The following is a 14963-nucleotide window of genomic DNA, read 5'->3' as shown; positions in this document are numbered from 1 at the left end:
ATAGAGCAAAAATCATATAATTGCAATTTCATTGACAATAAATGTAATTAACATGATTGCGAATTAGAGTATTGAATTGCAGAGGTCTGTGGGGGCGGCAAACATTCAATGGCTTACTGAGGGCAATTGTGTAAATACGCCACTGCTGTCAAGACATTAATCATGGATATTCGTATTATGCACAATTTTAAATTTTCACGATAAGCACCATTGTCGATTTCCTTCAATCGCATTTCCTCAGGCTCATCTCTTCGTCTTCAATACAAATAAATGAAATTTTCAACATCAGAGTGGTAGGGCATCCAATTATTATCACAAACTCAACGATGTCTCAGTTGCAGTTAAGGCTTTGGATAGCTCAACAAGCAGCCTGGACAAGTTCATCATCTTCTATCAGTTCGGGCAGATAAAATTTTGCGGCTCTAACATGGTACACTCTCACGGTCAATTCGAGAAAATAAATAAATAATTGCTATGATACGTATCTTGGAATGCTGTGATAGTGGTTGTTTGAAATCGGAATAACTTACCATTTCTCATCTTATGAATCGAGTTGCAGACGGTAAACCTATTATTTTTAAGTGGCTAATAAGAACGAATTCAATTGTAAAGTGACGTCACGTGGACTTCCGGTCTGGGAGGGTAAGTCGTTTTAATACATCTTGGATTGATCTTATTATTTATAATGGATACAATTTTCTTTAGTTGTTAGAGTGGGAGGAGCTTTGTTGTTCGGGAATTAAGATGTATACTTTTTTTAATCGTTGGTATCAGGTTGATTCAATTGATATGATTTCTTTGAATTGGATTATTGTACTCAACAATAAATCTTTCTAATTATTTAGGGAAGAGTTTTCATGGTTTATGTTTTCGGTTTTGTAAACCGAGGAAAACCAATCAACATATACCAAAAATTTAAAGTTTTCAAGATATTCTTCCATGTAAATATATAAAAAAAGAGCTGCAACCCATCCAGATATAAATATTTTTATCTATACAACAATTTTTTTTAAATATATTTATGGAGAGTTTGAAAATAGTAAATATAACAAAAAATATAAATAAGACGTAATGCTTCAATGAGACTAAGAATTCCTTACAACAGCTCAGTTAGAGTATAAAATTTATTTTGTCTGAAGATCCTGACTCTATTTACCAATTTACTGTGGACCTGAATGCTGTTTAAAACTTTCTTCGAATTCATAGAATTTTTTTGTTGGAATATCCTTTATTTTAAAGCAGATGATATCAAGAGTGGACACAGTTTTTTTAAATTTTATATTCTTGATATTTATTTTGATACCTCCTGAGGAATCTAGGCAAAAAACCAAACGGTCAATACCTTCAAATTGCCCTATTCGGTTCTTATTGGGGTGAAACTAGTGGTTATTTCAAACTTTTTAGGATGAATCTATCAAAACATTTTTTTTGTCGATGTTAAAATTAGGTAATCATACTTACATAGAGATCTATTTTCTCGCAAAATTTCTAGCTCAATAGTTCTAGAGCTTAGCACCCCTTTCGATTTTTGTTGAATTTTCGATTTCTTCTATTAATTGTAGGTACGCAGAACTGCCACTATCAAATCTAAAGTTTAAATTTTTAAGGAAGTAGTTTATAATTTTGATGAGTCTTCTGCGACATGTTTTCGCAATCATTGTGAATTTGAAAAGTCCATATTGAAGGAATGAAGTGGTACAGCAAAATCGAAAGGAAATAAAATAGGTGAATTGGTTTGTTTAGATCTTCATGGTGTTGTCCAAAGTCGAAAATTTGCTTGACACACTGCTATCCAAATGTGTATACTTCTCTATATTGTGTTATACTTCATGATTCTTCTGGATGACTATTTCTATTAGGCTTGTCATTGTCTTCACATATCTCCATATTGCTCAAGTAGTTGTTTCATTATTCTGCTATCGTAATTGCAGTTATTACACGTTTTTAAATATATGTCCCTTCTGCCTACAATACTGAGTTTTTTATGTCAGCTTACAGGTTATTGAGTATTATTCTTTTGATTGAGATGATAATTGGAATGCATTCCCTATTGTAATTTTGTATTATGAAATATTTTATGAAATCTTCCAATAATGATTCCATTTATTCCTATTGCCATCATTAGGTATATATAAAGTGTTGTATCTTTTATTCTACGAAATCTTTTCATTGAATATTATTTTTATCTTGGATAAAACAACAGTCATCCAGTATATAATCAATTATAATTATAATGTTTATTTGACCCACATACAAAACTTGCTTACAATCTGTATAACATTATGCACTAATTGAACTAACAAGAGTTCCTTTAACCCTCAAAATGTAAAAAAACATTAGAAAAAAATAAATATCTTTCCCGAAGGCACATCCATTGGCAAGCCACTGGATCTGCCATGTGTGGGAAATTATTATTTCATTTAATCAAAAACAAAAGGACACTCAAAGAGAAACAAATCTAGATGATATAGAAAAAGAAAAAAATCTCATCCTGAAAAGAAAGAAAAACTGGGCGAGCAGGCACATTATCTAAACATGAACAAAGGAATTTTTTATACAAAGCATTTCTTCGACCACTCCTGCCGACATCATTTTCAACCAATTTTTGATTTTCCTCTTGAATTCATTAAGAGTTGCAAAATTTTTCATTATTGTTGGAACATTATTGTAAATATAAGGGGCTATGTTCGTATGTGACCTCTGACCTATCGTTTTTATTGTTCGCGGAAAAATAATCCAATTTCCTCTATTTCTGGTACTACATTGATGTTCATTGGAGCTTAGTGTCATTAAGTTCTTTCTTTGGTGAATTGTCAGAATCAAGAAAAATAGTTTTCGCAGGTCCATAATTCCACTCTCGGCGAACAAGCGTTCAGTCGAAAATAAAAAAGGCTTCCGAAAAATTATCTTGATCAACCATTTTTGTGTCACCTCTAGTTTTTTCAAGTGAGTTTTTACAACAGCACCCCATCCTAATATTCCATAAAGCAGATGAGGCTGGACCAGAACAATGTAGAGCCTCCTCAGCAACTCCATCGGTAGATAAGTCAAAGCAAACAAGTAATCTTGAACACTGACATTTAAACCTACGATTTTAATAATTTGTGGGTGGTGCTAAGTTTAATGTGCATAATGAGATTCATATATGTTGAGATAAAGTAGCAAAATGTCTTACTTGATTTTTCACATCAACTGCGAATTTATAGAAGTCGGTAGTGGTATCGGTATAATTTTGTTGATTATATTTCTGAGTAACTAAAAAATTTTTTATTCGACTCTATAAAATTTGATGTGTAGATCAGTGCGGAAGCGAAAATGAACCGTAAGCTCTTGATGGTAGATGCAGAAATGGTTTCTAAGAATTGATGATATTATTTTAAATAATGTCAACGATTTCAAAATCTATTAATATGAAATACTGAATCCCCAGATGAAAAAAATAGGGGTGAATTAAAAAAGGATTACAACTAAATAAAAATATCAACTTGAGATTTTTTAAATACCATGTTCTATTGAAAGTTGAAAAAATTTCGCACAGTTTGATACAAATGTTCGTTTTATACATGGTGTTTCCAAATTAGGAGTGAACCTTGAAGGAGGTGTTAGTATCACTCATTTGTTGACGATTTAGCCATATTTATTGATAACCGAAAGTCAACAGTTTCCGAGATATTTGAGTTTTTGTGTTACTTGAAAACTTTCTCACCTTATTTCGTTTTTCGTCAATTCTTTCTATGTTGACCAAGTTTGAGTAAATTTTGGATTATTTCATTAGAAAAGGAGATGATATGTACGAAAAAAGCAAACTATGCTGTAGCAGATGTTGAATAAGGATTAGTGTGATTTGAAAGTTGGTATATGGAGAAATGAAGAATATAATAGTAAATTTCTAATATAAATTTTCCTACAACTTTCAAACTTCACAATTTATGTATGACGAAATTATTTTGAAAATTTGCGAATTTCCTTCTTCATTTCCCAAAAACGTTTTCTTTTAATGCAGGAACTAGTTTTGTTTAGCAGATTTTGATTCAAAAGTGTAAAGAAGCAAAGAAAGAAGAGTAATTTATGAATTAAATATTGTTTTATTGCATAAAACTCAAAATTTCGATAGAAAATGTATCCGTAATTATGCTCCATCATTCCATTTACAAGCACGTGCCCTCTTTCTTATTCCTTCAGTAATTACTTTCCGTCTGAAATTTACTCTCAATATTCTCTCTGCTTCGTCTATTTTAACGGTGTTAGATCCGGACTTATCGCTGGCCACGAAAATAATCTGAAATTATAATCAAATTCGATTAACGTAGAAAAAATCAACGAAAAAAGTAGTAAAATGAGAAATTTCTTGAAAATCATAAGAACTCAAATACTCATACTATCCCGTCCGCCATGGTTCACGTCTAGTTTGCAAACACCCTGTATAACGTATTATATTAATATCAATTATTCGATGTTGTGATCAGTTGACACGTATAGCAATGTTTACTTCTCTTATCATGATATAATTCATTTGATAGAGAAAACCTATTGATTTGCTTCCAATTCATCTATATGATCCTCCTGTAACGCAGAGAACAATTTGTTTTCGTGTATTACGATCATGAAAATATACAATAAGTGTTGACTGAAAACATTTATCTCGAATTTAATGGATTATAGTGAGACAAACTCTGGGTTAGGTATTCAGTGAAAATCTCTTTTATCTTAACATAGATCTGTTTTTTTGGCGGAGCGACTCTAATACTGGACGTCATTATGCTGTAAGCTGTAAGTGCAAATCTAGCAATCTTGATCTTATCTTGAGCTTGATACTTTTTTTTCATCATAATTTGGTTCATCTGTGGAGCAAAGTCATTATTGATGTTGAAGCATTCTTATGTTAGTTATTGTGTTTGCAATTTACAGTTTTCATTAATTTTTGAAAATAGTGAGATAGATCAGGTGAACAAACAACGATACTGGACTGTTAGTTTTTACGTGATTAGTTTTCAAAAATTAATGTACCTATTATTGAAATTCTTTTGATATTAGTTTATTGTTCCGTTGAATTTTTAATTAAAGTTCAAAATAAACTATAATTATTTATTGAAACTTATTTATTCCACCCTAACAATCAAATACCCAACAGATCAAATAAACTATATAATTGATATAATAAAATTAATTATTATATACCTATATTATAATTAATTTAAAATAAGCTATCAAGGTAGAAAATAGCATTTTATTTGTACATGATACAGTAAATATAAAAATTCATGAACAAATTATTACCATAAAAAAATACATGGCTTGTCAAATGAATGTAAAAACATCATAAATTATAATAATAAATAGTCATACACATATTCAAAATTAAATAACACAAAAATTGGGTACGATGTCACAGTTAACTTAAAAATTCGCTCAACTTGTATATAGTATTTTCTAATAGTAACTCCTTCACTCTCCTATTAAATACCGATGCACCAAACTGTTTGAAATACATAAATGTTATAATTAAATTAATATAAGGTGTTGAGGTAGAAAATATTTCCTTTTTTTTCAATGATTATTTTGTATCAGAGTTCAAGATATTCAATTTGCGTAGCTAAACTCGATATTTTTGTAGAGTGTGATAGATACATTTTTGAATTCGTAATTTTTTTCTTCATCACCCTATAAGGAGAACCAATATGGCGCCCATAAGAAAAAAAAATGACTTTCGCGTCTCTGAAACAATTGGAAACAGATAAAATCTGAAGTCACCATTAGAATCTCTATATTGGATAATGGCTACAAATGAATTTCGTGGAGTTATCCCTAAAAACGAATGAATTATCCAGAATAAAAGAAAATCTTGACTCTTAGTTTTTTCGAGATATCTCGGGAACCATTGGGGATATTTTGGATCTGTTTACACCAACAAACTCATCCCTGAATAACGCAACTTTTTGTGATTTAAGCCATTCTGCATTTCTGACGATTTTCGATATCCCTGTAGTGTCCCTCTGAATGATTCTAACCCTGTATAGTTGGAATAATTCCTCCAAAAATTAGGATTAATCTTCCGACACTTCTTCATAATATATATTGCGAAGGTGATTGACGGAAGGAAACAAATACTTATTTACTCTATGAGTAACATTAACACTTTAATGCTATTTTTCTGAGTTGGCGTTTGGTTAAATTATTTTGTATGATTCAGTGCTAATTGGAGTCACAACGTTTACATAATAATTAAATGAAATATGTTGTTCTTTGAAATGTCAAGCGATTTCAAGACTGAAAATTCATCCGAATACCTAACTCAGATTAAGGTGAAGGAGCAAACAATTTTGAAAGATTTTTTGGGTATCTCTCATGAGTGAAAGAATCATATTGTCATTTTAACATATTTATTCTTAGGTTTAGGTTCCTATTTCATTATATCAATTATTTCGATATGTGTCTTGGACAAGGTAAAAATGGGATAGTTTCGGAGAATTCTATAAACGACACAAATTTATTGGTTAACCATTAGGATTCTTTCAGAACTAGGAATTAGGATTCAGATTTTGAGCTCAAGATTAAAAGAAGAAAGTCAAAGGTGGTTTGAAGCAAACAATCTCATTTTCAGATCAAACAAGGAAAAAACAAGAATGGTTATCTTTTCACCTTCAACATGTGTGTACTGAAAATGAATATATCTAATGAAGATTTAGTTGAATGAACAGAGCTGGGAATATACACATCGTCAAAAGTCTTGGCCTCTCTAGGCAAAATTTATAATAGAAAATCTTTGTTTGTTACTCTTAGCTTTATTCAGGAAAAGACAAAATAGGAAAAATCTAAATTGATAGATTATTTATTTTTGATTAATTATAGTTATTCCACAACTGAATTCAAATTCAATAATCCGTATAACAACCTATTCTTTCAATAAACTGCCTAATACGCCTAGACATCCCACGAATCATTCCCACGAGATTCGTTTAGTGTAGATGTGGTCCCCATAGTTGCGCGAGGGATGAACCTAGAAGAGTGCTTGCAACTCATTGCGCTCTACAAAAATCGAATGTGGATTTGTGGAATCCAATAACACTAAAGGTGACCTACTTGCATGTGCAATAGCACCCCATACCATAACGTCTACTGTCCTGTGTACATGACGCTCAACATCAAACTGAGGTTCACGTCTTTCTCCCTGACGTCGTCTAACCCTTCTTTGGCTATCATGTGCACTCAAAGAGAATCGAGATTCATCAGAAAAGACGACCTTATGCCATTCCACATTCCAATGTTGACGTTCTCTGCACCTCTGTAATCGTTGCCGGCGATGCTCAACCGTCAGAGGTAACACAAGATGGGGTCGATAATGCTGCAGTTCAAAAGACCTTGTCCGGCGGTAAACCGTTCGGACAGTTACAGGATGGTCTTATTTTCGTAACCACTCATTAGCCAAAGATTGAGTTGTCGCAAATCGGTCACTAATGCCCATAAGTCTTACGCTGTGTCCTGCGTGAGCGAATTATTGCGAGCGATGCGAGTGACGCGACCAAAGCGAATTTATCAAACCTTGGAATATAATAGCGCTGTCCTACGTGCAGTCGTATCGGTCGTAAAACTGTTTGACGCGAATTTCGCGCGATGTCCGCGATCAAATTATTTGATATTTCTGCGCGAAATTCGCGCGACTGATCTTCCGTAATGCACAATCTCAACCCCATCAACCATATATTTGTCTCGCCGTGTCGTGTTTATAGATTTCAACGTAGGACACTGAAAGTCGCGCTGCTCGAATCGCTCGCGTAGTATATAAAATTCGCGTCGCTCGCGTCGTAACATAGTCGCTCACGTAGACAAAGGGTTAGACGTCTATCTTGAACTTCATTTGTGCTCCTTCGACGTCCGGTACCTACTCTTCTTCGATTTTGGGCATAATCAAACCACGCTTGACAACATCAAACAGTAGTTGGATTTCTGTTCGTACGGTTAGCGATTTCTCGAAATGACAACCCAGCCTCTTGTAGACCAATAATTCGACCTCTTTCAAATGCACTAAGCTGGCGATAGATGCTGCATACACGTGCTCTAGGCATTTTAACAACAACTGAACATCGACTTTGGATCTCCTCGAACAGCTGGTTTGTTGTTAAATTTTAAAAAATTGCAAAACACGACTACAATATACAATATAAGTAACAAAAATTTTTATATGAAAAAATCTTAACGATTTTTCTATAAATTCAATCATTTACTCCTTGCTATACTATCTATGTTTTACCAAAAAAAAAATTAAATTTAAACAGCTCCTTCTGGGTGTTCAGTTTGTTTATGTGCTTTAATTTTACGTAGAATCAACTACCCTTTTTTTGAACAACACGACTCTTTACACAAATGACTACCGCAAATGAGAAAGCAAACCTTTGGGAAATCAGGTCCTACGCTACGAGAGAATGATCCTAATTAAATGGTAGGACAAACGTTTATCGTTCATCGATTAATCGTAAGCAGAACGACTGCCGTAGAACTATTTCCATAACAGTCATCTTGAACAAAACATACCTAGCTTTGTTTTTTTTAATATGTGGAGATAATCCTGAACCACTTCCTTATGAAAAAATTAGTGGTGTAAGAAGTTTTTTCTCTATAACTTTCTACTTATATCAAAGGTAATTAATTCAAAGTAATTTAACAGTATATAGTTAATACATTGATTTCGGGTACCAACTGTGAGAAGAAATATTCTATTTCAGAGTTAGGGTAGAACTGTTTTTCAGTCAATGAATAATTAGATTGATTTTAGATTCTATGCTGATTCTATTGGGAGAATTCCATGTAGTTGTACCTTACTCAAATTATTGTGAGCAATTTTTGTTACAAGATGCGCACTAGATGAAAACACATTATCCTAAAATCAAGGAATGATATCTTTTTTCAATATCCCACTTGAATATTTAGGTATTGTATGAACAAAGATCAGAAGATTTGAACTGAGAAAATATTATTACGAATAAAATTTCTTCGAAATCTAAAGCGATCCCGTCAATTTCTTAGTACATTTGATGACTGAATACCATTGTATTCAGTTGCTAAATCACCATATATTAGATATATGTATCAGGACTAATGTCTCCTAAGGACATTGTTAAGAAGAAATCATTTACTATATGATGCTCTGTTGACAACTGCAATCAAAATTTTTTCCAGATAATGTGGATGTACCTTACTATATTGAGTAGTTTATTGGCTGTGACAATAGGATTTCCTCATAGGGATAATGGTTATATGTGCCATGGTCCACCAGATAGAGGGCCTTGTAATAAGAAGATATGGAAATGGACCTTTGACCGAAATACAAGAACATGTATTTTGTTCCATTGGAGTGGATGTGGGGGAAACGAATACAACAGATTTAATACAGAAATAGAATGTTTGAGGACATGTGCCCTCATTAAACGTGAGTTTGTTTTGATATAACATATGTTTTATTGGGAATCTCCTCAGGTTCAATACAATTGTGACCAAAATTAAATATAAGTTTCATTACTAACCTCTTTCGTAAGAAGTAGCGAATGGTCATATGACAAAATTTCATTGTCACTTCCTGCTCTCTCAAAATGTTGATGTTGTTCATTAGATCTAGCATTTCACTATAAAATTATGTTTAAATGATCTTTCTTTTTAATCACAAGTTTTTTTTTTATAAACTTGTTTTCTTTTTTGCTAGTGTATTATTCTTTATCCTTGTGTGGCATTTTATTTTCTTGATGTAATTATGTTCTCAAAATATTATTTTTAATTCTCTTCTAGTTTAAACTGCATTCAATTCGAAATTTTTCTTTTTTCTTTCATTATTTTCAACAATTAATCTTTGAAACCGGTCAAAAAAGACAAAATTACTGTCTTTCATTTGAAATAATATATCAAATATCAATATCAAAAATAAACATAAACATCAAACAAATCAAGATTGCGTTGTCCAATTTGGTATGGTCAGGGTGGTTTCTATATACTGAATGAAAGATCCTAATCAGACTTTTTTTCTCATACAAATTGAATGTTTTTCTAGTTGAAAATTATCTTAGAAATATTTCATCCATACTTATCTGGATCTAAATATTTGTTTTTTTTTATTTCAGCCGCATCTTTGGTGTCTAACAATTCCTTCGTATCGAAAGAAAATAGAGGCCCAATGTTAACGTTTCAAGAGACTGGAAATCAAAATACTTTTATGTTTGCACAATCGAACACTTTTATACAAATAGATGGTGATATTATTCAGACGTTTCAACTGAGGTAAGATACTAAGCGAACATCTTCGTGGTTTAATTCTGGAAACAATAATAAATAATAACGTAGAAGATTAATTTATCTTCAAGTTTCCACTATACTTTTCATTTTCATTTGCTAGAAAGTTCTTTTTCAGGCTGTGTAGACAGATATCCTTTCAATTCAGGACAAGACTACCGCATGGTTTGCTGGTGTATCACAATGTCAAAGTTCCTGCAGGAGTTTCTCTTCAACCATACGCATTGTACATAATAGTTCAACAAGGTCAGCTAAAGGTCGTACACGTATATGGGAAACATTCTACAGCTCTAACTGTTGGTCGAGGGTTGAACAGGGATGAATGGCATTCAGTTACGGTAAATAGCGTTATCATATACATATTAGTGAATAATGAGGTAGGTATTTTCAATTTGGGTTTCTGGGCAATCGGAAATTGAAGGAAACTTGCCAGAAAGGTAGCCTTGTACTGGCTAAGAACATTTCTGTGCTATAGGAGAATGCAGCTATAAGAAGGGTTTCGAGAAAAGGAGGAAAGAAAAAGAGAAACACACTGACAGAGCCTTCCAGGGTTGGGCCACCTCCAAAAGTTCCTTCGTGTGAACAATTTACACCTCCCCTCAAGGGCCTCCTTACAGGGAATTGCCACACCAGGAAGTATCTAATGAAAATAGGTATATCAGAAACTGTAGAGTGCTGATTATTTTGGGAAGGGGAAGGAACTTCTGATGACCTGGTCACAAAATGCCTCGCCATTGCAGGCTAACGCAAAAATGATTTGTAACAGGGAGGACTAATCTCCCTAATACTGGAGTCATTTAGAACTAGAAGGTGTGATAAAGAAGGTGGGGTGATGAAGGTACGAGACATCTCATGGTTGCGGTACCAGGCAACTCCCTAACAAGTATAGATACTGGATTTTATTACAGAATAAATTTGTCCAAAATTCAAGAAATAACCAAGCCAGTGACACATCATCTGGGACTGGGAATCCTCAATGCGTCAACTTTGAAGTCACTTGCCCAACATGCGTACTATATTTGTTCCAGTATCTACAGTCTTATTTTGACTACATACTATCGTTTTCTTAGAATATACAATAACTGGTTTACAGAAACATTCTTCAGAATGACATGATAAACAAATCAATAAAATTGGAGATTTGAAGCAATATGAGTGATGTGAGAATGCGATTGTCTCACGATTTGGATTTACTATTTTTTTCAAAGGTCTATAAAAAATAATTGTTATTTTGGCCTATCACCCAATTGTGGTTACTGTCTTCTGAGATATCTTGTAATAGTTTACACAATCTGAAAGGGCATGGGAAAGCGAATCCTCTCTAGTTCTTTGCCTTTTTGTTCATGAAAATACATAAAGAGAAACCCTTCAATTTCACCACTCAATTTCATTTAACCATTTAGCGTTTTTACCCTTATCAAATATAGAACTTAGATACCTACTTCATATCTTAGACTTCTCAAAACTGTCACTATGAATTATGGAGATTATTACATACCAGGAACATAATACAGAAATATTTGGAAAAGTGAAAATTCTTTAAGTAAATCAAGAATAGTTATTTATAATACAAGTGCAGAAGGCATTGATATTCTTCCACGAGTTCAAAATTCAAGAACGAGCCACGAAGTGGCGAGTTTTTGAATGAACGAGTGGTAGAATGAGCCTTCTGTACGAGTATTATACATTATTTTCTCTAATCCATTGCATTTTTATTGGAATTAATGAAATATTTCCATAAATATAATTTAGTGATTTTTGCATTGAAAAATGTTGCTTGGCAGAACTGATTTCTTCAAGGCAAATTGATGAATTGACAGATAAAGCCGTGGCGGAAAGTTCGGAGTACCAACATAGAATAATAAAATATAACTATGAAAACTGTGCGTTTCTGATATATTCTCGCACGATTTTGTTCTACAAGATGTGGAAGAATTAACGGAATAACCACAGAATTAGAGAAAAGATTTTCGAATACAGTTTTTTGACTAGCCAAGATCTTGTTGTGAATCGTTAATTATAAACTGAATTCTAGGTTCGTATAGATGTCCATGGAGCAAGATTGACTTCCACAGTCGATAATATTAAGGAAGAAACGGATCTGCAGGGTCTTGATAAAGAAAATAATTATGGTGTTGCAGCAAACGTTACTTCAGTCATCTTGATAGGAGGTTTGTAGATAAATAAATTGTTTACAATAAAAATTATTGAAATCTTTATTTAAAATATTTCAAAACATTAGAGTATCAGTATTAATTTCAATAACAGTGTGCCTTTTTGTTTCCAGGTCTCAGCTCTGAAGAACGCCTTCATGGTGTCAAATACATAATAGAATCTTTCGTTGGTTGTATCAAAGATGTGATTCTGAGCACTGGTAAATCTGCCTCAGATCTTCTACCAATAACGCCTTTGATAGCTACTAAACACGAGAATGTACAGGAAGGTTGTATCAATAAGTGTCACACTTTGGAAAATTTGTGCTTCAGATCATCCAGATGCATTAATCATTACAACACGTTAACATGTGACTGTTTTGGATCACATTATGAAGGAGAATACTGTGACATGTACGGTAAGTAGAACGCAAATATTACTGCATGCCCTTTTACATTCCATATACCTCAAAAAAGTGGTTTACAATAAATGTATAAGTTTAACGGTTGTTATGTGGTCACGAATTTTTATCAGGATTCAATACAAAAGGCGGATCGTTGAAATCTCAAAAAAAAATTTATATGAATATGGAACCAGAGAATTAGCGAAAAAACTTTTAAGTCTCCATTTCTAGTTTATCCCCAAAAGCACTACTTAAAAATTGTTTAGCCAAAGAGTTTACAATCTCTTCTACGTGACCATGGTTCTTATTCGTCACACTGCATTATTCTTATTGTATTAATGATTTTATCTTTTTTAGCTGCAACTGTGTTAACACTTCGTGGATCTTCCTACGTTTCATATAGGGTGTATGACTGGAAAGACAGAGTGCATTCTTCTGTCAACAGATTCTCCATGGTCTTCAAGACAAGATTCGACGATTCTGCCCTTTTCTATGCAGCTGGAGGAGAAACAGGCATTGATCACTATATAGCTGTATCCATTTTCAACGATTCAGTTTACGTAGAAGTAGATTTTGGAGAAGAAGCCATAACAACCATTCTTGGAAGGACACCCGACTTCAAGCTTAACCAGTGGAACAACCTCACCATATTCCACGAGAACGAAAGGATACACCTGATCCTAAATGACGAGGTCGTCACTTTGGACATCAAAGGAAATCCTCTTCTTTACATCGATCCAGAAATTTATATAGGCGGTGGGCCAGAGCTGCAGAAGAAAAAAGGACTTTGGTCCAGGAACAACTTCGTAGGATCCCTCAAATACGTTTATTACAATGACATATCTATAATTTATGAGTTGGACAAGGGAAATCCTAAGGTGCATTATATAGGAATTCTCCAGCCTGAGTTCTATGAGGCTGATGTAACAGAAATACCTATTACTTTCCATTTCTCATCTTCTCACATTTGGTGGCCTAACAACTTCACTGATAGTTTGAGCCTTTCATTTCATTTCAAAAGCAGCACCAACCTTAGCGTTCTAGCTTCAAGCGAATCTCAGTCAGGTCTATATTGGGAAGTAAGGGTAGTAAACGATGAGGTGAGGTTTGAGTTGGCTGACAATATCCAAAACACGACAAATTTAATTAGCGTAAAGAAAACACCAGGTATATGGCACATTTTGAGCTTGATTTACAAAAACGAAGAGGTATATTTGAAAGTAGACAATAACGAAAAAAGAGAAAAACTTGGACCTGTTAAATTTGCCATTGGTGATAAGATCAAAGCAGCCAGTGGCTCTCGAACTAACTCAGGATTTGTTGGATGTATGAGAGATATAATCATTAATGATGACGAGTTGGAACCTCGATCGATTTTGCAATCTGAAAGGACTGTTGGGGAGGTAACACTAGATAATTGTAACTACGTAGATCCCTGCCAGAGGCCCAACACTTGCGAACATGGAGGAAAATGCTCTGTGAAAGATGACCGGCTGATATGTGACTGCAAGGATACGGGGTATATTGGAACGAATTGTCATTTCACAAAATATAGGAAGACTTGTGAAGAGCTTGCTCTTTTAGGTGAGTTGGAAAAAAATTTCTTTTATGATCAAGATTTCAAACACCATATTATACTAATTACAATTGAGTGTGTTCTATTTTTCAGGCTATACCAAACCGGATGTCTACCTAATAGACATAGATGGTAATGGACGTTTTCCACCAGCCCATGTTAGATGCGAATTCCAAAGCTTAGAAGATTCTACAAAGACCATAGTAGAACACAATCTTCAGAGTCAAACCGACGTTCGGACATCAATTGATGACGACTTCACTCTTAGTATCAAATATAGGGAGTTCACTGCTGATATGCTGCAAGAACTTGTGTCTCATTCCTTGAACTGCAGTCAGTATATTCGATATGACTGTTTGAAAGCCCCTTTAGATTTGCATACGTCCACGTGGTTCATAAGCTCGGCTAATCAAACTGTTGATTATATTGGTGAAGTGAGAAGGTGAGGTTATTCTGTCAGTTATTCTTATTTGATTTCTATTCCTTTTAGTTTAGTTTTGTTCATGAGAAGAAATTCTTCGAGGAAAAATTAAACCACGCCAAATTTGACAGTTT

At 33.6% G+C, this 14963-nt stretch overlaps 1 protein-coding gene across 6 annotated transcripts in view; it reads left to right on the top strand.

Annotated features, from left to right (window-relative positions):
• Nucleotides 1-321: 321 nt before the first annotated feature.
• The window catches only part of LOC123672731 (neurexin-4), a 31892-nt gene continuing 17250 nt past the window's right edge, over nucleotides 322-14963 (top strand). For 4 of the 6 annotated variants that reach the window (XM_045606989.1, XM_045606991.1, XM_045606990.1 and 1 more), the window contains exons 1-8: nucleotides 322-642; nucleotides 9175-9424; nucleotides 10107-10263; nucleotides 10394-10613; nucleotides 12311-12446; nucleotides 12563-12847; nucleotides 13190-14416; nucleotides 14502-14850. In XM_045606989.1, coding sequence (XP_045462945.1) covers nucleotides 9178-9424; nucleotides 10107-10263; nucleotides 10394-10613; nucleotides 12311-12446; nucleotides 12563-12847; nucleotides 13190-14416; nucleotides 14502-14850 — 2621 coding nt within the window. In that variant the 5' untranslated portion in view covers nucleotides 322-642; nucleotides 9175-9177. Of the gene's footprint in view, nucleotides 643-3219; nucleotides 3323-4556; nucleotides 4771-9174; nucleotides 9425-10106; nucleotides 10264-10393; nucleotides 10614-12310; nucleotides 12447-12562; nucleotides 12848-13189; nucleotides 14417-14501; nucleotides 14851-14963 lie in introns of those variants that run through there. The other 2 variants (XM_045606988.1, XM_045606987.1) reach the window with 2 other exon arrangements.

Source organism: Harmonia axyridis, chromosome 2, assembly GCF_914767665.1.
Source record: "Harmonia axyridis chromosome 2, icHarAxyr1.1, whole genome shotgun sequence".
NCBI classification, from domain to species: domain Eukaryota; kingdom Metazoa; phylum Arthropoda; class Insecta; order Coleoptera; family Coccinellidae; genus Harmonia; species Harmonia axyridis.
This window is presented reverse-complemented; position numbering and strand designations above follow the sequence as displayed.